This window comes from Manacus candei, unplaced genomic scaffold (genome assembly GCF_025592945.1).
Source record: "Manacus candei isolate 608988 ecotype Guabito, Panama unplaced genomic scaffold, ASM2559294v1 h1tg000018l, whole genome shotgun sequence".
NCBI lineage: Eukaryota > Metazoa > Chordata > Aves > Passeriformes > Pipridae > Manacus > Manacus candei.
Genome location: NW_026138066.1, coordinates 4279259 through 4301644, shown reverse-complemented (window position 1 = coordinate 4301644; position 22386 = coordinate 4279259). Strand labels below are relative to the sequence as shown.

General features: G+C 44.2%; 1 protein-coding gene across 1 annotated transcript; it reads right to left on the bottom strand.

The window, feature by feature from the left end:
* Positions 1-6: 6 nt before the first annotated feature.
* FAM234B (family with sequence similarity 234 member B) lies at positions 7-21813 on the bottom strand. The gene is made up of 13 exons (XM_051784281.1): positions 21712-21813; positions 15432-15824; positions 14484-14582; positions 11704-11892; positions 10087-10217; positions 9266-9413; positions 8781-8922; positions 8004-8147; positions 4629-4710; positions 4242-4397; positions 3607-3724; positions 2230-2456; positions 7-2055 (listed from the first exon to the last, which is right to left on the bottom strand). Exons 1-13 carry the CDS (start codon positions 21746-21748, stop codon positions 2050-2052), a joined length of 1872 nt encoding a protein of 623 aa, XP_051640241.1. The 5' UTR covers positions 21749-21813; the 3' UTR covers positions 7-2049.
* Positions 21814-22386: the final 573 nt, after the last annotated feature.

Below are 22386 nucleotides of genomic sequence, written 5' to 3'. Positions count from 1 at the left end.
ACATGATGCTGTACACAGTATTTATTTGCTCCACTGCAGTTCACAGTTCAAATACATTTTCCCAACAATATACAGACAGACTCTTTATTCACGGGGGGGAGGGAGAATGTGGGCAGGTGAATTCACATTAAGGAGGAGCTAATGCCACTGCACTGGAAAAACAGTTCTCTCAGGAAGAACCTCAGAAGAATAACTACTTAGGTAACAGCCGCTTCACCTTTCCCAGCAAGGTGGTGGCTGGAGAGGAGGGAAGAGGCACTCCTGTTTAATCCCTCTTATGTTACTGGTCCTCACACTTTCAGTCCTATTATGCAGCTGTATTAACTGACTGTGTATTATAAACACTAAACCCTGTCTGAAGGAAAATGCCAGGCCTAGAGCAGTTGCTACAATTGTGCTAAATATATACAAAGCTATTTACACAAAAATACCATGAAACATATACAAACTGTTCACAGGCTCTGACATTAAGAGAGCAGGGCCCAAGGACCAGCCTTGGGGCTTGCAGCTAATCTTGAAGGGCTATCCTGGAAGCTTTATATGGAGATGCAGGGATGATAGAGAGGGTGATACAGCAAGGAGAGGTCTCAAGAGCCCAGGAGAGCAAATCAGTGGTAGATGTGCCCATCTGGAAGGAGGGTCAGTCTGCCATAACCTCACCACTCACAGGGAAGTGCAGGGAGGCTAGAAGGGCACATGCCAACAGGAGGACAGAAGAATCTTTGCAATCTTCATCTCAGCCTAGCTCTGCCTAATGTCAAAGGTCAGACCTGGAAAGGCATACTGGGAAAACAGTCCCTACATTGTTGCCCTGAACTGTGGGGAACTGTTGGGGCACCAAAGTGGTTCCAGTTTATACAGTCATTTCTATCACAAGAAAATTTGTACAGATGCTCTGTAACTGCAACACAGGAGACTAATAACACATTCTGGGGCACAGATCAAAACACTAAACACACTGTGAGCAAGTGTCTCCCAGGAGTAGTCTGTTCCTCCTGGAGCTGCACACAGGGCTGGGCTGGCAAGGGAATGGCAATACTGAACTCAGAATAGGGTTAAAATGCACAGAAAATCTTTCCAGTTCTGTCTCTGTCTGAGCCTGTAAACCCTGAAGCAGTGGCGTAAGAATCAGCTTTTCTGTGACTAGATTGAGTGACCTTTACAGTGACAGTTGGGATCTGCTGGGAATCTATCCCAAAAGGGCTGTGTTATATTTGCAAAGGGAAACTCAGCCCACTGGACTGCAGTGTGATATTACAGTGACACTTGGGGTTCATACAAAGCTCAGGGATGGACAGAAATAAGATGTCAATCTTGCACTTCTACATTACCCACATGCACCTGTCCTGAACTTGGAACTGGGACAGAAGTACACAAATGCAAGGGCTGGCAAATGCTGTGGAGACCATCTTTCTCTAGATCAGGTAACTCAGCTAGAGAGCTAGTTTGTGGGTGAGTTTGGGGACAGCATGAAGAAGAGGGCTGAGAGCACAGGAGAGGCTGTAGACAAGACCAACCCTGCAGGAGCCAGACAGAGGCTTCACTCTAAAAATACAAATATTAAAGCAGGTAGTGTGGTTTAGCCACATCATTTGCCTTGACTCATCGTGGCCCTCTTTGGGCCTACAGCTTGTTTGACTGCCTGGGAATACTGTTTGGACATAAAAAGGTGTGTCCTAAATCTCATTCATAAATTAAACATACAAAAAATATACATATATGGTATAAATTAACACATATATATATAAAGTCTGGTTTTATATATATATATGTATACAAATTCTAAGTTCACATTTCTGTGCTACCTGGAAGGAAGCATGCAAGAACAGCATATGGAGGGGGAGTAGCTGAACAAGGTTCCTCTGGTACATGACAGGTCTGCCTAGGACAAACCTGCCTCCACCAGCATTCCCCAGATAGCTGAAGAAAGGGAAAGTGCTTTCAGCCCCCAGTCCCTCTACACAGCAATTTTCCTGAAGATCCACAGAGCAGCTTCCTGTATTCCCCATACAGGCCACAGGTCCAACCAAAATCGGAGGAACCACCAGGCTAGAGCTGGAGAAGGAAAGGCAAACAAACATTAAAGCCAAAACCTATTACCATCTCTTTGCATCCCACCAGTCTCTTTGCATCCCAAAGAGCACCTTAACTGTGTCTGTTCTCAGGGAAGAGATCAGATGTTTTCAAGGGCCTGGATTTCATTGTGCAGGGATTCCTGCACAATCTCACCTTCTGAGGAAAGTCAACAAATTTCATCCGGGCAAGGAATCGCCTCACTTCTCCACGGCTGATTTTTGGAGTGGTGGTGTCTTTTAACCACACCATTCGACCTTGACTCATCATGGCCCACTTCAGGCCCAGCTTGCTGACCGAGAGAAATCCCGGTTGTTTCTCAGAGGTTGCAGTTGTTGTCACAGTGATGTGAAATGCATCCTTCTGGAGATCGTTAATTCCAACTGGTCCGTCAGAAAAGGGCGAGAAAATAGTGGTGAGAAGTAAATTATTACATTTCTTCCAAAAGAAATCTTACAGCCTTTAGTCAGTAAAAATGTCCATTGGACTGAGGGTATGTTCAGTCTGACTTTACAATTCCACGTACCATAGTTGATAAGGGAAATTAATTTTAAGTTAATTTTTTTTCCATGGAAAGAAACTGAAATTTAGATCAGAAATGGAAGGGACTGGTTCCAGGTTATGGTTTTGAGCTTGACATAGGAGATGCACATATTTCAAGAATGCAATTCACTCTCAGAGCTTTTTTTCCCACACCTGTTAGAAGCTATTGTTTTCCTCTATAGAAGGGGAAATCTGTAAAGTACGGGCAAGCCAGTTCACTCCATTCACTGTAGAATGATCTGTACAGACCTCAGAAATCCCAGTTTCTAAAAAATCCCTCTAAAAATTATATTCTATTTGTTCTTGACTGAACTGTGTTTTTGATACAAACCCAATTACATGTTATCACTATGTGGCAGCTTTTCCATGCTTCCTGGACTACTGGTCCCAGTGTTGGATGAACTCCTCTTTTATCCCACACTGCCCTGCATGAGTGGCTGGCTATTGGTCAAACTTCTTTAGAAAGAGCAAGGCAATCCAACAGGGACTGTACAGTCCTGTATAGATGTTAAATCCATATCTACTTTTCCCTAAAAACACAAGTTTAAATATTCTGAATTCTCCCTTACAAAAAGAAAGATGAAGAAGCAGCACGGTTGATATCCCAAAGAGATGGCCAACAAAGTGTACCTGAGATGACAAAGTTTCATAGTGTTTTTTCATGCACTGCATTAAATCATAAACAGCTCCATGGAAATCAAGGTAACTTCTCTGGTGTAAAACATGCATGAAATCAAACTTGGACCTTTTCTTGCTTGAACACGTGCAAGAAACTTTGTGGGTCTTTTATTTCCAAAGTAGGGTTTTATTTCCAAGGTAGTTCCTCCAATCTTTGGGAGGAAGATGGATCTTATTTCCCATTGTTGGCCTATGTGTTGTGGACATCGGGTGCTACCTTTAGAGGCACAACTACATCCCACTGTTTCTCACAGCTGCTTCTCTCTCCATAGTTCTTTTAGCCTAGGTAGTTTCTCCTCCATTTGTACCCACCTGCTGAAGCAATGACTTTGTCTGTTGCATTGGTGAGGTCCAAAAGGACTGTAGGAAAAACAGGATGGAGGAGATAGAGGTGGTGCAGCCCTGGGCGCTCAGGTCTGGGACCAGGTTGCTGTTAGATCGAAAGACAGACAAAAACATAACAACTGGTTAGCAAAGAGGACTCTAGCACTGCCAAAAAAATAAAGTTTTCTGACACTGTGCTGTCTTTCATGGATCAAAGAATCAAAAACTCTTGGTAAGACTGAAATCTGGCCCTGTCATATCCAGCTTGATGGGCAGAGCTACAGTTTGGAAGTTTGAGTCTCCATGCTGAATTCTGTGCCTGCATGCAGAGAAGTGCTCTGGAACTGGGAACAAATCTGCAGCTAGAACACCTCAGTGTTGCATAAAAGAATGAAATTCATACAGAAATTTTTGGTTTTGTGGATGTAAAATTTCTGTTCATAAAGCTCTATGAAGAATTTGCGCACAAAAACTCCTGTGTTTAGGCTCACATCAAAGTAAGAGATTTCCCTGACAGCCTTCTTATACGTTAGATTTAAAATTCAGTGATAACAGGAATAAAAGACAGAGACTGCATGCACTTCACAGAGAAACTTCAAAGTGAGGAAAGGATGCTTGCTCACCAAACTTTGTAACACAGGCTGTGTTTCATCAGCCCAGAAGAGAAAAACAGACTTCTTGTCCAAAGTCATGACTGAGAGTGCATCAAGTTGTTGCCTCTGCCACGGGAGTTCCTGGTTCCAAAGAGGGAGGCCGGATTTGCCATCTACCACCACCACCTCAAGGCAGGGAAGAGATCAAGCATTAGTGGGGTATCTAGGTGTGGATATATATAGTGTGCCCTTGCAGTGGCATGGCCTGTGCTGTTCCCTTTCATGCCTGTGGCCACACAGTGATGACCGTCAGCCACAGAAATGGGAACAGCGAGGAGCAAAGAATGCTTGTCTCTTTCTACCCAACCTCCCCCATCCCTATGCTACCACTGGCCTCCTTGCCTTCACCTGTTTTACCTTTTTGTTTCCATCTCCAGTCTGTGCTTGCAGCATGAAGTCCAGAGTTTGGTCAGCACTGAAGTAACCTGGTACAGGCTGGCTGTAAATTTGGAAAAAGAAACACTAAGCCCCATGGTAGGAAAAAAGGCATATCAGATGGAGGCAGAACAGTTGCTTTCATCCTCCCTTCTGCCTCTTAAAATGGCAGAATTTGCCATGCTAAAGAAGATCTTTTATCCACTCAGAGCTGTTCTGACTGTCAGGAACTGTTTGTCGGTGGATCAGAAAAGTGAAAAATGGTCAAGCAGACCATGGTGCTTGTTAGCCATTCTTCAGAGTTGTCTCTGTGGGGGGCATCCCTTGACAGGCTGCCCACCCTGTGACATGACTCTATTATTCTTTCCTTAGCATGAGAACATGTACAGTTTTGCTATGATTATAAAAAAATTACCCAGCCCTTCCAAAATGCATTGGCACATTTGACCTGCTGCTGCAAGTGGATTTCCCAGGCTGCCTTAGCTGTGTGAAGTGGATCTTAATATACTCATCAATAATGTCAGCCCATGATTCTTTGTTTTCTTGTTGCTGGCAGTTTTACAAGCCTTTTTATGACCTTCAGCAGGTTAAATGAAGTGCCCTCTCATCCTCTCCCTTCTGGGTGATATAACTTATTAATATCTCTCATTATAAGTGTTTTTTAACCATCTTTCTTCCCTTTGGCTTTCTGAGTCTTGCCTCTGTCTTCCTTCAGTTCACCACAGTTAGACACAAGGTTCTAAATAAGCATAAGCAATTCCTCAAAATTCACTGAATCAGAGATTTTATGGCGAGGCAGGATCTTGTTTATGATGCATTACTGTATTTCACCCAATTAACCAAGTATCAGTAGGCCAACTTTGCCTAGATCTACCAGCCATGAGGCTTGCTACAGAAATACAAAGATGAGATGAATTCATCGCTTCTCATGACAGTCAGTTCTAATGATTAATTTCACCCAAAGAAACATACTCGCATCTTCATTTTCTTGAACATGAACGGCTTTTGCTTCAAGGCACTTTTTCTTGCTATGGCAAGACTAAAATGCCTGTTAGCTCTTATTTCTTACACATGCTTATAAACTCACCTCTCGGGCTTCTCTTTGATCATATAAACGCACTGACTTCAATCTTCCATGCTAAAGCATTTTTTCCCAGACCTTTTCTCAAGAATTTGGCAACCAGAATGAATGCTTTCAAGGCAGTATCATGAGACACTCCTATAGCTTGAAAGCTCTCCAGTAGCAGAAGGAAGTAGTAAGTAATTCTATCCTACGGGTATTAACTCAAAACATCTCCTAAGGTGCCTCTTCTCATGTCCCTTATGGGTTACAGTCAGTGGCACATCCCACAAAGTGAATACAGATAGACATATGTATATCAGATGCTACCAATCAAGTGAAAAATCCCCTGGGCACTTTCTCAAATGAACCAGAAGGCTAGTAATTATTCCTGCCCAACAGTAATCCCCACAGAAATCTGCTATTAATCCTCTCTCATCTGAAACATCCATTTACAACACAATTTGCAACTGCTTACTCAATTTCATGGTCTCTGAACTTCACTCTTGTTTTATGACTACTGATTCTCCTTTATGGTTTTTCATGGATCTTGTCAAAAGCTATCTGGAAATGCAGCACATCTGCAGCAGCCACATTTTCTTTTCCTGAGATTGTTCCCAAAGGTCTGGACTCAGTCTGCCTGGCTCAGTGTGCTTGGGGCAGGTATACCCAGGGAAAGGGGGGCTCACAGCTGGCTCTGTACGCTTTGTCTGACAAGGATTTCAGTCTGACTCTGTGGTAACATCCCTGAGCTGAATTTGTCCCCCAGTCTGTGTTGCTTAAGCAGAACTTTTCTAAGTTCTAAAAAAACCCAAACAAATCTCTTAAATAAATGATTGTCCACAATATATTCAGTCTAGCAGATTTTGTCTTTTTTAACTCTGAGAAAACAGGCAGTCCAGGGCTTTAGCACAGTGGCCTTGAACAAGAATTGCTTGCATTATTTTTCAATGTCTTTCTGGCAGCTCCTCTACATGTGTTGTAGTCTGTCCCTTGGGAGGTCATGGAACCAGGAAGAACAGGGCTAGAGAGCAGCAACCTGGAACACTAGTTACTTAGAGATGTTGTGAGTTACTTAGAGATGTGAAGTTTCCATCCTTAGAGATATTTATAACCTGTCAGCACACAGCCCTCAGTAACTTGCTCTAGCTGAGCTTGCTTGAGCAGGTAGGTGGCTTAAGCAGTCTCCAGAGGAACCTTCCAACCTTAGCGATACTAGTAAAGAATTTTTCAACCCTTCTTGATTTATACTCATAAAAATTTTCCAATGTATTAGTGGGTCCACTAATTTCTTGTATATAACTGATTCTATGGCATCTATGAAGTGGCTTTGCTTAGTCAGTACACACTTACCCTTTAAACCAGACTCCATACACATCCAGAAACCTGCAGATTCTGGGCCCCAAACACTTTTAGTCCATTTCCTTTCCCCATAGTGTGATCAACTAGCCATAAGCCACTCTTAAACGTGTTGCTTATGTTGCCTATCAGCCCTCAAGAATGTGGACACTACCTGAATATCAAACATAGTTGAACATAGATTTTTTTTTTTCCTTAATGAAGTTCTAATGCCTTCTTCCTATTTATGCTCTTGACAGTCAGGTAACACTGAGCTGAGAGCTGCTTTCTTTATTCTAGATAGCAGTGCAAATAATTTGTTTCCCACATAATTTCCCTCAATTGTGCCCAACTGCCCTTTGCAAATATTTAATCCTGGGCAAGCTGAAATTGCTGGTTATTATCAACCCACAAGATCTGGAAAATTACTTAATTTCCATGTGTGATATTAGAGAATGAGCAGTATTATTTCAAGGTTTACATTTAATATAGATGGTGTGCTGACTGCCAGCAGAGTGCTCATTTTCAACTTTCAAGGAACATTAAGATCCCTGGGCTATCCTCAGACATCTTCTCTAAATACTTAACATCACTAATGTAACTGCTCCTCTCTACTGAGCTGGGATGTGGCAGCCCTGGACAGCAGATGGGCTGAATCACACATCAGTAATCTGAATTCCGATGCCACATCGTTCCCATGACATCAGTGTTGGGTACCTGAATCGAGCCCCTTATTTGTGATCACTCACAAGCACACAGCTCAAGTTTCCAGTCTTCTTGTTCCTTGCTCCCCCTGCCTTCCTCACTTGATAAACGATGCACACCTCCAGTTCTTAGATTCCTCTGCAGACTTGGAGGATTCCTGTCAATTACTTTCTAAGGAGGACATGTGCTTACAACTAGAAGGCAGGAAATGGTACAGGAAGAAATAGGACAGAAAAACATTCCCAGTAAGTAACCTGCTGATATTCTGCAACTCCAGGGTCCAGCGGGGCTCCAGGTCCTGTCCCCCCAGTAGAATCAAGCCCTCTTTGGTTGTGATGAGCAGGTTGCTGCAGTTTGTATCAGGTGTCTTCATTGTCTGCAGGAAGTCAACACCTCCACTGGGACAAATGGAAAGCAGAGAGGAAACCAAGGCTTGTATCTGCACATCTCAGCACGAGCTGCCTGTCCACATAGCAATTCATCTTACTTAAGATTTGAACTATTCTTGGAGAAGTCTATCTTTTCCTCAGTGATGGGTGTTCCTCAGTTAAGTGAGCTTAATTCAAGTGTGGGGCCTTGTGAACATTATGATTTACTATAAACAGCATACAGTTTGTGAGTTCACATTTGTTCCCACCCTTTGTTCCTATCCAGGCTGACCTGCACCAAAATTTGGCAGTAAAGAACGAGCTGAGAAATTCAGGCCCACACAGGTTGAGCTTCCCAAAGAGACTCCATTAGCTGGGAGCACCTTTTTTTTCCCCTTCAGCTACACTTATAGGATTGAAGAAAGGAACAAGGAGCAGGAGAAGCTAAGGAGTCCCTTTTATCATACTCTGCTCTTCTTTTGATAGGACAACCACAGAACAGGGGGGAAATGATCAGTTCCCGACAGTATTCCCCAGTTATCAACCGGACAATGAACAGAAGGACAGTATTGAAGTAGAAGGGACCATTTCTAGGAGCACTAAGAAGTGCCTACCCTCCCATTCCTCTCCCAGAAGGAGCAAGATGACAAATCCATCTTCTACCTGTAAATGTCAATGAGCTCTGACAGGTTGACTGATCTGCGCTTTTCCCACTCTGGCTCCTCCTGCTGCAGCATTGCAGGAAAGCTGTCCCGGTTTCTGGCTTGGGTAAAGATATCCTTCAGGGCAACTGCTTGAACATTACCTGCCATGAAAAGTAAAGATGAAGAGTCTTGACTGTAAAAGCTAACCTAGTAGAACAGGGGGTGATTTGGACCACTGCAGTTGTTGCAGAAGGCAACAAAATGCCCAGAGTTGGAACCTCCCTGGCATGATGTGCCTTTTGGGAAACTTCAAGGTATTCCAGGCTAACAGGTATTGGTGTTCCTGTACTTTTCCACACCATGGCAGTAAGACTTATTCCTATGCCCTCCTAGCTTGTACAGCAGAAGGCATGGTAGAAATATCCAAGGCACGCTGACCATTTTAGATAAAAACTAATGTTTTCTCAGTAAGGTGAAGTGCTGGAGAGGTAAGGTGCATCTTACCAAAACCAAACAGGATGTAGATGGCTCCCCGGCTGGTGACGTGGACTTGGGGGCCAATCACTTTCCCTTCTCCATTGGTGCTGTACTTCACAGGCCCACCCAAAGCAGTCCCAGTCTTTCCTGATACCAAGATGAAAAACATATCAGGCTGCAAAGAGAGAGATGTAGAGGTTTTTATCAGTGCTTTCATGCACCTGTGCACTGAATCTTCCCCCAGCCCCACAGCATGAAGCTCCACTGAATTTTTTCCCTCTCAACAAGGTCTAGCTAGCGTTCTCTTTCTCTTCGCTCAGTCTGGTTTCCTGGACATCTTACATTCAGGTTTTTCTCTTGATACAAATGCATCATATATGGAAGGGACTTAAAAAACCTGAACTCCTCTAACAACATCAATGTTAGAATCGTGGGGAGGAATGAGCATAAAGAAAATCTGCATCTGAATTAATCATGCAACTATTTTTCTTTCTTTTGGGTAAACTAAATGCTCCTTTCTCCAGAGATCCATCCCTACACTGCTGCTAAACACTCACTTCAAACCACGCATTCATTGAACAGAAACAGATAATTCTCAAATCTCAGTCAGGGATAAATAATGACCCTTCTGTTCACTCCCAGCTGTCAAGAAATGCTCGTAGTGTCACTACTATTGTTTGATCTAACTGCTCTGACCTATTGGAAGAAAAAAGTGTGCTTTTCAGCAAAGAAATGAAAATTAGGGGCTCTTGCAGCTCCTGTTACAGTTCTTCCACATCAGGCTCCCTGTTCTTCCTCCAGATAGATAGTCAAGGTCTCTCCAAAACTTGAGTAGGGATATGCTGTACCTGTATCTCTTTGAGAGCCAGAACAACAATATCCCTAATCCCATCTCCATCTACATCTGGAAGAGTTGCAGCCGGTGCAGCCAGGATCCCACTTGAAAGGTGGATAGAGTTCAGTGTCCAGATGGTCTTGCCTGCAGTAAGAACAGGAGGGGAAAGAGACCTGCAGCACTTGTGGAAACAAAGGGTATCCCTAGAAGGTTGCACAAAACCTTCCTGAAGGAGGCAGCAAGAGAGCTTATTTCCCCTATTCTCTGAGAAGAGGAAAGACAAATCTACAAACTGGGGCAAGCTGCAGTAGGAAGAAATATTCTTCTCCCAGTATTTCTTCAGACTGTCTTTGAGTCAGGCCTCAGGTCCTGCTGTGCATCCTTCTTAGCATCTCTCTAGAAATACCTGAGCCCTAAACAATTCCTGAAATATCAGAGAATATTTCAGGTTCATTTTTGGAAGGAGAACCTAAATGAGAGTGTTGCTCTGCAGGACAGCAGTTGTTTGCCTCAGCCAGCAGTAAAGGCTAGGTAGATGCAAGGAAAGGGAACAGATGGGCAGTTCTGATATTCAAAGTGCAAATCTGTGTCTCAGTTAAATTCCCAGCAGCAAATTACCATTCCAGCATGGCAAGCTCACTCCACCTCAGGGTGAAAGCATGTTAGCAGACATGATGTCAAATGGTTCAGCAGTCCAGCATGGACCCAGCTGGAAACTCAGGAAAACCAGATTTGCAAACTTGCAAATAAACACCCCTAGAAAAGGGCAAAAATAAAATTCAATGCCTTTACTTTTCCATCAGTCTTTTGCTAACACTTCTGCTTTTTCAATCTTAAAAATGCTTTTCTGCTGCTGCTGCTCTGTAGAATAGGGTTTGACCCTGTATGACAAACTAAAGGCCAAACCTGTACATTAATAACATTAACTACTGCTAGTAAAGGAGACAGCTCATGGTCCTGACCATGCAAACACTGTGCAAGTAATCTGGTCCCTAAAAGCATTTGAAAGGTAGATGCCACTGCTCATTGACTGGATCTGTCACTTAAACCCAAGGTTTCTTATATGTCTCCATTCTCTGTTCAGATTCCAAAAACATCCCTATACCTACCTATGAATATTTCTGCCAGTGAATTCATGTGGTAGAACAAACAGCAATCAGAGAATGAAGATGCACATGATCCAGTGATTAAAAATGCAATATTCATTCACATCTAATCAATTCTTCTATGGTCCTAATTTCTCTGTACGATTTCCTGGCTGTTGTGCATATCCTTATATAACTTATCCAAGAATGTCGTTGAGCTTTGCAGTGCTGTGAGGTAAGTGATGGCTTGTACTAACAGCTCAATGCTGATGAGAACAGACTGTACCTATTCTTTATGACAGGGTAAGATTAACCCTTTGAAATATTCTGAGATGGCAGGATGAACATGTTGCCACAGAGCTACAACGGTTTGGACTCTCTTATCACATGTAACTAAAAACTCATTAGTGTTTTGATTTCTTCCTGTATGCCACTAAGTAACAGCCACCATGATGTGCCGAAACTGAATCATTCATGTTTATTGGTCCTCTAAAGAAAACAAAAAAGCAGTAGCTTATTTCTAATATGCTGGTAGTCGACTGTACCTGTGGGGGCGCTGAGAAGGCTGAGGAATTTTGATGTTCCTGTAACAAGGCAGACAGGCTCTGCAGATGCCCCAAGTGATAGCCCATTGCACTGCACACTCCGAGTGTCCTCTGGAAGCTGGATGGACCATAAGGTGCTGCCATTCATACCAGAAAGTGCCACCACAGTTACAGAGGGTCTAGAGACACCTAGAAGAGGCAGGAAAGAGAGAGTGTAATCCCTTGGTATCAGAGGCTGTGACTGTGCTGCCTTTCGTCCTTGTGTTTGGTTCCAGTGCTAGCTCCTGGAGCTGAGTGGCTCAAGACAGCCAAATCCACACTGCCTGAAAATAAAGGTCAAATCTCAAGACTCATGGCTGAGTCTTTCTGCCTGCAGAAACTAGTAGTAATCTCCAGACAAGCTGGGCTGCCAGTTAACAGTGCAGACAATCATGGAGGTTGGACCTGAGCTCACAGCAACAAATATCGTCAGCTGGGCACAGAGAACCAAGTTCCTGGGGACAACGTGCTCAGTTGTGGTGACTTCCTCATGTGAAATTTACTGCTGTCAAACCAGACTGATTCTTCTGATCCCTTATCCCTCAACAAAACAGCTAGCACCAAGGGGAAACCTTAAGTGACTCCCAAGGCAGATATCACCTCATATGAAAGTCTTGGCTTGTTTGTAATTCTGGAGCAACAGAAGGTGATTGGTAGTCTGAGAGCTTTTTCCTTTGTTTTCCAAATGAGTTTTATTATTGTGAAAAACAGTCTGAATGCAAATATAATTGGTGTAACTCAGGGTTCTTTTTCCAATTCACCAGTTAGCACAAAATAATTGTAAAATAAAGTACTCTGTGCTGCTTCAATTGACTGTTGGCTCTGATTCCAAATGCGAGCAACTTTTAGCTCAGCCTTCCCTCAGACATAAGTGTGGTTACTGTAAACTCCACCTAGTATGGTCATATCACAATTTAAGGTGAACTCCCACACATTTCAAAGTAACAACAGTGCCAGTCAACTTCTGTCTTATTAGCAACACATGCAACATGTGACCTGACTACACAAAGGGCATATCCGTGTCACTGGCTAAATACAAGTCTGAGTCCACTCTCTAAATCAAACTTCCTCTCTTCTCAAACTGAAAATCATGTGGTTTACTCTAAGGGGTTGCCCCAGGTCAAGTTATCTTTGTTATGTTGGTAGGGACCAAGAACAACTAACTCCTGAATGCAGCTCACAGCTTTTCTGTGTACAAGCTGGAGAAACAGCTAACAGGTCATAGCTTACTCCATCCAGTACCTATCCCAAGCTTATCTCTACTTGACACTGTGTGAATGCTCTGAGCACAAGCCACAGGTGGGCTGATGTCCAGCTATGTGGGTTTAGGATTGTGATGTGCTTATACCTGTTTCAGTATTTGGTTTTTGTCTTCCAGCATAGCTATAGCCCAGGAGGCAATGAGGTATGACTAGTTCCACTGACAGCATGCTGAGAACTGTACATACCTATATCTGTAATGAAAGATAAATACAATGCAATGGCAAAAATACTGAATGCAAGGACAACCTACATGAACTGAATGCCGCCTTTATGCCAACAGTATCTCCCTCTCTCACTTATTTTTTAAATTACTTTACGGTTTTCTTTCTGTTCCTAGGTTTTCTTTCTATAGTACTTGCTGTGAAATACCAAGGGCCTTGCTTGTGCCATGGAGAAAGGCATTTTGCCAATCTTCTAACAATATTTTTATGACCCTACTCTTTGAAGAGCCAAGGCATTTTGCTCCCCTAAGAATTTTCAGATTCAGCTAATATCAGGCAATGGGCAGACACAGTATATCAGACAGCTGGTAACCTCCAGGACTTCAGAAGCCCAGTGCAATAGGATGTCACTGGACTTGGCAGCCCCTGTGTAACAGTGGCCAGTATCAGCAGGCTGCTGCTATGTTACCTGAGGGGTGTGAGGATTAACAGAGAAAGCAAAGCAGCCAGGAGGAGGAAGCAGGGTGATACCTGCTAAACAGCCAGGAACCGTAGCTTCCCCATCATCAGTCTATTATCTGTGAATTGACAATGATTTGGAGCCTGGCAAGTGTATGGACTGACCTAAAAAAAAAGGCAGAAAAATTAAGGTGTTTCCTGCAACACTGACCTACAGCTGCTCTAAAAAAATCTGTACTGCTCCCTGTTGGCAAGCTACTCTTTAGTTCAGAAGAACTGGGTCACTCCTACAGTCAGCTTGGCCACCACTGTTCCTGTTGCCAACTCCCCTTGGTAATGACCAGGACACGGGACCACTGATCAGGAAAGAGTCAAGACCCTACCACTGAATCTCATTTGTGACCTCCATCAAGCTGCTTCCCTTCTCTGTGCTTCCACTTCTGTGCCTGTAAAATGGAAGCAGTTGGACCAAGCTCTTTTGTGAAGGAGTTTGAGAGATAACAAGGGGGAAAAAACCCACACCTTATTTCCATTTTCTATTTGTGCAGCAGTGCTTTCTGATCATTCTTTCTCTGTTCCCAAGTCAAGTGTGCACAAATGCAGGACAAAGAGATGAAATTGCCCCGAAATAAAGGCAAGCAGATGATGTTGACCCAAAAGGTATGGGAGCACAGGTTTGCAATGAAAATTATAAGCATGACCAACCACGGGCACAGTACACCAGTAATTTTTAAGGAACTCTGAAAAGAGTGGTGTAGTGGATTTGCAGCAGCAGAAACTCCTCCAGCGTAAGATGAACATACAAAGGTCCGTACTGACACATAAAAATTAGGAATGGAAAGCAGGTGTGGTGCTTACCCATGACACTGGCATTCATCAAGGCAGTGAAGACAATGAGGATGTCAGGGAGCCCATCGCCATTCACATCACACAGTTCCAGTGGAGATAATATGCCACCTGCAACAATTACAGAGAATCACTGCACTGTTGTCAAAAAAGGCCACCCGGCTCATTTTCCACACTGGGAGAGGAGGGCTGGTCCAGAAAAGAGGTTCATGGACAGTCAAGCCTCACGAAGTCTGCTAGGGAACCACCAATGCCAGGCAGCTCACACTGCATGGAAAGGCAGACATGTAGCATCTGGGTCAAAAAAAAGAAAAATGGAGGAGCTAACAGAAAAAGAGTTATATTTTCTACTTCAATTTCTGAGGTGATGTAGGAGCTACGTATCTTATGAAAGGCTTAGATTTGGAAGCTGGGACAGAAAGCAAGGAGGGAGAGACATATCTAGACTTGGCAGAAGTTAGTTCACAAACCACTGCTACTTTACTGAAGAAGTCAGAATGGGAGATACTTTAGAAATGTTATCAGTGGCCTGTACAGGATAACAAAAGGTCTCGAATGTTGATTTATGGATTCAAGCAGGATAAAAAGACAATTAAATAAGGTTAAACCAGTTAGAAGACACAAAGACTTCTGTATTTTAAAGTGGGCTGGGCCATTCCCATCCGGAACAGAGCACACCATCCAGACAAAAAGGCAGGATGGAGGAAGAGTCAAAATAATTTTTGATGTTGGCAGAAATAAAATTTTGTGGCACTATTATCTACTGATGCCAGATTTCACAGGCTTCAGTTTGAAGAGTGAGCAGGACATGCCCACCTGTCTATTATCTCAGAGCATCTGCAGTGATGAGGAAGGGTCTCTGCTGTGACCTGGCTCTGCCAGATAGGTCTCTCCCACTGATGCTCAGCCTGGGAACTGCCACCTCCCCTACACCAGACGCCATTCCTGGGGCTTCCTCACCTGCTCCCTGACCTAGGTTGCGGTTCCAGGTGTTATGCAAGTCTCTAGGGGGACAGGGAATTAGAAACGCACACACCAACACAAGAATCATCGAGATCACCACAGTGAGCAAAAAGATTGCTGTGCGCAGGTATGGCATGAGGGAGGGAGCAGCCTTCTGCTCCAAACTCCCAGCTGTCTCTGCAGGATAACCCTCAGGCGCACTCTCTGACGTGTGCTGCTTTGTCATCCCAACCTCCACATCAGAATCAGGGTCCTGTATCTCTTCAGGGGGGCTCTTCCCATTCTTGACCCCCCCATTCTTCTGGATGTTGAGTACAAGGTCATCTTCACTTTCATCACTGTCAGCCTGAGTGAGGGGATCATATTCCCCAAGGTCTGGGCTCTTCTTTCCTGAGAAAAGAGATGGAGAGAGAAAATAAAGCATAAGTTCCTCACTTTTTCAGGATCTCAGTGGAGAAAAGGCTGTAGTGGAAAGTGATACCAAAGGGATGACAGAGCAGTCTGCATTTTACATGGATCCAAGTAAGAAGTGTGAGGGAAAAGACAGAGTCTCTCTATGTTTCAGAGTAGCAGCTGCAGGAAAAAAAGGTGCTTTCAGTTTACTTCCCTCAGATAAATGTATATATATATAATCAATATATATGTATACACACACGCACACATGTATGTGTATATATATGGAATTCATGGTTGATCTAATTCTAATACTTTCCTGATTGGTAATGAGATACATGAACACGAGTACCTAAAGAACATGAGTACCTAAACCGCAGCAGTCTTAACTTTAGGGTCTGAACTCCTTTAGCATTTGCCAGCCTCTAATCCCAACACAGCCCCTCTTCACTTGTAGTCTGTGTTCTCTGAGGGGGCCTCCCTCTGTAACTCATTTTTCACTTCCTCCTCCTGCCTGGTCCAAGCAGCACTGCTGTCTACCAGTGTGCCACATCTCCTGTCCTGCTTCATGAGGGATAGAAGGGACAGAGCACTGGGCATGGTTTCTTTGAAGTGCTGGTAAAAATGGGTATTGGTTCCCTGAAAATGAGGGGAAAGTGATTTTGCCCTTTTGGGCCAGTAACATGCTGGTGTCTGGAGGAATTGGGCTGCCCCTCTAAGACACCTGCTTCTCTGCACGGCTCAGCTCTGCAAGAGAGAATGCTCCAGCCTCTGCAGTAGGCAACCACAGCGCACCTGCTCTGTTCCTGATCCCAGCAGAGCCAACAGCTTGTACTTGGCTGAAATAGATAACTTAGTATTGATCCCTTCAGGTGGTGGTAGAAGAAAGTAGCTTAGCTTTAGGTGTCTCCTCCACAGATGCCTGGCACATGGACGACTTCTCCCCTGAGCCCTAGACAGCCACAGGGAGTGTGGTGAGGGCAGGTACAGAGTCCAGTCATACACAGCGACATAAACCCAGTGCCATCTGTTTATGAGGACAGGCAAGATCACGCAGACTTGCTGCCCTGAGCTACGAGTGGAGGGTCACGTCTCAGGGAGCTGCCCTGTGCCACCAGGTTGGGCATGGAGCCATGGCCACTGTTCCAATGATTGCAGAGTCTCAGCCTATTTCTCTCTCTCTCCTGTTCCAAGGTAGGACTTTGCTGTCCCAGATATCTGCCTCATTTCCCTTTGCTTAAAGCTGATCTGAGACAGGAACTAACTTGTGCAGAAGACGCCTGAAGTGATACATGCCTGAAGTGATACATGCAAGGCATAAACAATAAGCAAAAATATACACACTGTAACCTCTCTCTGACACTAAGATGACGGGAAGGTTTTATAAAGCAAAAATTTAAGGACTTTCATGATTATTCTTCTCGAATAAGATAATATCCCTTACTTCTGGTTTTCTTATTAGACAAACTGAACAGTTACAGATGTACTGTAGTATCTAGTTAGTGCAACACACTCATTTTGCATAATCTAGAATGTATTTTGAAGCACGTGTATCTCATTTCTTTCTCATTTCTCACCCCACAAAAGGACCTTTGCTTCCCCTTCCTGTACCACTTATAAATGGTATTCAGTGTCAGTTTTAGGATTTAAGAAAAACTGTCAATCCCACTAAAAGTCAAATGCTCCATACTAAATGGAACAGCCAGGACAACCCACCTACACTGAACAGAAGGAAGCAAAAATATCCAACAAGATCACATATCTAAGTTAGACTCTTCCTTTTGAACTAGGGGCTTCTACAAAAGACTCACGTCAAAATAATCTGGTGCACATACATACTCCAGAAATCTGTTCCTTGTAGAGGCAGTGCACCCAGCCAAAAAATACTCCATTCCTGTGGTTGGGTCTGGTCTGACACACTGCACTGTTTCACACAAGTCTGCTCTAAACAGGTGTACAAAGTGTGGGCTTTTCAGGAAGTCTGGATAACCTGGGCTCCATCTTGTGAGTGCACATAAGGCCACTGACCTCGGTGGCACACAGGTCTCTGCTCAGGGATTGCAGCATAAATTTCACAGATGTCTATACAGTAAGTTGTGCTGACAGTGACTGAAAGACTACTCAGTGAAAACAAAAAATTCCAGAGAGGTCTTGCTGCCAGGATATTTGCAGCTTCTTACTACAGATCCAGATGTGCCAGTTCAAGCCAGGTCAGAATGGTATGAAAAACAAATGTGGCTGGTCCCTCAGTAAATGGTCAAAGTTGGACAGTTACATTAACTAGACTGCTCCTGATTTTGGAAACTGGTGAGCTTTGAGTAAAACAACTCAAACCATACTTACACTGCACATATACAGTGATTTGGTAAATTATTTTAACTCCAGACAGGCAACCCAGAAGACTGAAACCTGCTGTTCATCCTTGGAGCAACTAAAAGCATTGGTAACAATGAACTTTATCTAGAACAGTTTTGTTCTGGATCTTTAGGAAACAGAAAGGACCTCAAAACTATGGCTCACCCACTTCTGGAATGGCAGGGATTGAGACGTTGTCACCATTGACAATGCTGTCAAATACAGACAATCTGTAATAGGAACACCTGTCCTGCTGAGAACCACTGATCATCGGCTATAAAACAGCTACTACACAGTAATGACAGCTTTTGATGATCCACATAAGAAAGAATCTACTGAATTATAGGAGAACTATACAACAGGATGCTGATAAGTCTTAATTCATGTCTAAGCCTGACTAGGAATCAGAAACTGGCACTCGTTCACCCTACCTTTCCTCAAAAGGTTATCTAGCACTCCCACAAGGCACAACCACTCAATAAAGTCAGTCATAAAATGCCCTGCTGATTTTTAAGCCAAAAGGAGGGAAGACACTGCCCTTTAACAACAGCTGTTGGAGCACTCACCTAGCACGTGTAAAACACAACTGTAAATCTAATCTCAGAGGCTTCAAACGCTTATCTCCCACTGTTCAGAGAGAACCCTACCAACCAACCTCTAGGTGTTTTGGGAATGCATCTGGAGAGCTGGCAGGGACGTGCTCAGCCCAGACTCCCAAGGCTGTTCTGTGGTGCAAAGAACACATAACTCATGATTCACCTGGCTGGAGAGAGACCAGAAGGAACGTGACTCCTCATCCAAGTTTTAGATCACTTACTGTGGGAAAGTGGGATATCACACCTGGCTTCCCTTAATCACTCCCAAATGATTTTTCAACAGAAAAGCATAGATAAACATAAAAAACAGTAAAGAATATGAGAAAACAGGGGCAGTCTCACATCATTTAGGGAATTACAATTTATTTGTAAGTGCTCCAGAAGTCAAGTTCTTCCCTTTCTGGTCAACAACAAGGCTCAGGCTGGGGGAAAACCATTTGTCCATCAAGAGAAAGCTAAAACTGCCTCTGTTGCAAGCGATCAGCTGTCAGAAAATACATGTGGTTTTCAGGTTTCCATCGTGGAAGCAGATATGCTAAGATCTGAACCAGTTTCTTGGCCAAACTCTCACCATATCTCCTGAAACAATAACCACTGTGTAGCCTTCATAATAAATTAGTCTCTGTGCTAAAGCAAGTAGCAGTTCTGTGGCCTTATGTATGTACCAGATCTGCATAACTGACACTTTGTTATCTGTCTTTTCCATAGTGACTCTAACTGTACATAAACCTTGCATCCACTTTGCAGTTACAGAGTTAGTATCAGCTAAGTCAGTTCTCCCTACTGCTCTGTGTTCCCTCCCTCCTAGAGGTATAGTGAATAAAGCACCTTCTGTTGTGACCTGCTGTAAATTGTATTCCATTTTTTCCATGGCACCCGTGACAAGAGAGGTTCCCATTCAGTGGTCTGTGGTTACAACCAGAGGAACTGTTGCCTGTGGTCTTTGGCTAAGTTATTGGTCACATCACTCCGCATTTTCTTTCTTTTTTTTTTTTTTTAAGCTACTGGAAGAAAAAGCCAAAACTGAAGATGGAGGTTTTCAAAGGTAGAACAGACAGAAAATGCCCCAAACTTATCAACTTTCAAGTGGAGTAAGTTTCTAAACTGCATTTTACGACTTTGAAAATCCCCTGTGTATTTGCCTAATGCCATTTTTGCACAGGCAGCTCTTGGAACTATTGCAATAGAAGAATGAGACCCCTCAATGAAGAACATGTGAATCGTGTGATCATGATTTCGAAAGGAGGCATCTGTGAGGTGATCTGTGTTGAAATTAGGTCCCACTCATCATGAAATATTCATTTCTAGGGCTGATGGCTTGAAAGATATTAATTGTAATCTTTTTTTTTCTGGTTTTGACTGACTGGAAAGGCTTTTCTTTGCACTCACTTTGAAGTGAATGAGTAGATTTTTGGAGTGCAGTTCTCAGTATTCCAATGATGACTGGTTCTAGTATCCTTTGTACTCACTTCATGTTCTGTTTATTTTTCTGGCAGTTGGCAGGCACCAGTCAGCAGGTACTGCAGACATATCTCTCAGTGCACAGGGAGATAAGTCGCCACACATTGATTTTTAATTAATTTAATGAGAGGCAGCAGGAAAAACATATAGCAATAGGCTTTCTGCTTTCTCATTGCTGTTGGAAGCTGCATTGTTCAAGAATTAAACACACAAAAAGGGTCTGATTTCTGCAATTTAACCTAAGGACTGATGCAAGAACCTTTTTCTTAAGGGCAATTGCAAGGTCTTAAGGGCAATTGCAAGGTCTGTTGTGATCTTTCCAAATCAGTGTCTCCTAAGAGCAGATATCAAACAGATCATTCTGGTTCTAAAGGTCCCAGAAGTGTACTTTTATTGCACAGATCCCCACTGGTCTCGTCCTAATGAACACATTTATACCCACCAGTTTGCCCTTTTCCTAAACAGACTTCATGTAAAATGTATTCCTTCCCATTTAGACAGACATATATATATATATATATATATATATATATAAAACCAGGAAGAAACCGATTTGCAAACAAAATTTCTTTGAATGAGATCTAACAGGCAGCACATAAACTAAAAGTAACGACTCCTGGTATGGGTTACTAAAAGATGGCAGGAAGGACCTTGAAGACATAACTTCATCGACCAAGGGAAGAAGAAAGTATCACTGGTCCACTGAGTGCAGCTTCACAGACTGGAGCACTGCAGGACCACAGTGCTGTGTAGTGCCAGGGAGGAGCCCACCCCAGCAGCACACAGCTGGGCCCTGTCTCTGTCCCATGGCTGTCCCAGAGGCCAGACACAGTTAGGAAGGGCAACGAGGTACTTTTCCATCGAAGTTAATGCAGCCAGGTGCATTGGCACCGTCTCCAGTCAATCCAAAAGCAACTAGCTTGCTCAAGATCTGGTTTCACAAGGTATTTTAATTCCCCTTTAATCTCCTCGCTGAAGAGAACGGCTGTTGGACTGCTGCTCACGGCACACAATAGTCCCTTATACTTGTCTGTCCTTTCATCTCGCTGAAGATCTCTGGCTCGAAGGTGCAGAGGCGGCAGGCAGGCTTTAAACGTTTACCTGGGTAATTGCAGTGGCACTCATCGAACTCCTGCCCTGGCTTCTGCGGGCAAAACCCGGCAGGAGCGGGTCCGAGAGGGATTAGCTCTGTCTTTCCTCACCGAGGCGCGGCCCAGGCCCCCCGCCGTGACACACGACTCCCCCAGCGCCCCGCGGTGCTGCCCCGTCCCCTGGGGCCCCGCTCCGCCCGGCCCGCGCCCCGGGGCCGAGACCCGCACCGCCACATCACCATGGCAACGCGCCCCGCCGCCCCAGACAGCGCCACCCGCGCCTCTCGCCCCCGGCGCCGCCCCGGGCGCGGCTGCCCGGCCCTGCCCGGTCCTGCCCGGCCGGCGCTGCTTCCCTCCCTGCCGCGGGCGCGGAGCCCTTACCCGGCAGCTTCAGCGCCCGGGACAGCACCGTAGCCATGCTTGAGAGAGCAGTGCGCGTGCGCGTCGCCCGCCCCGCGCCTTCCCGCAGCCTGCCGGGAACTGTAGTTCCGAGCCGCGAAAGGCTCCGCCGCCTTGCGTGCCCTCCCTGCGGTTTGGAAGGGGCAGGGATGCGCAGGGCGGAGTGGCCTGGTGGCAGCGAGCCCTGGCCAAGGACAGATCATATTTCCACAGGCTGCACGGCTGTGTAGGCACAGGCAGATGGAAAAAAGGCTCGTTATCCTAAGTGATTTACACAGAAAATGCCAGTCCTTTAAATTGTTCTTGCTATATATATATATATATATATATATATATATATATATATGTATATATGTATATCTTCATTCTTGGGAAGGTTTTGGTTGGAAGAAATCTTGTTGATTTTGTTTGATATGGCAATGGTTTTTTGTTGTTGTTGTTGTTTAACTGCTAAAGATAGCCAGGGCGTTTTCCAAAGCTGTCCTCAATCATCACTGCAGCCTTCCGAGGTAAGTGAACAAGTGAACTCTCCCTTTCCCATGATGGGGAAATTGAGCAAGGACGGTTTTGTGGCTTCTGCAAAGCCACAAGAATCCAGCTTCCTGATTCTCAGGATCATGCACAGGCCACCTAACACTGCCCCTTCTTCAAGTCATG

Bases quoted from the DNA above. Each gene is read 5' to 3' on its own strand.
- FAM234B (XM_051784281.1), bottom strand. From the start codon at position 21,748: ATGGCTACGGTGCTGTCCCGGGCGCTGAAGCTGCCGG. The intron at 11,893-14,483 runs GTAAGCACCACA...TGCCTCTTCTAG, and splicing joins GATGAATGCCAGTGTCATGG to GTGTCTCTAGACCCTCTGTA. The intron at 9,414-10,086 runs GTACAGCATATC...CTCTCTTTGCAG, and splicing joins TGGCTCTCAAAGAGATACAG to CCTGATATGTTTTTCATCTT.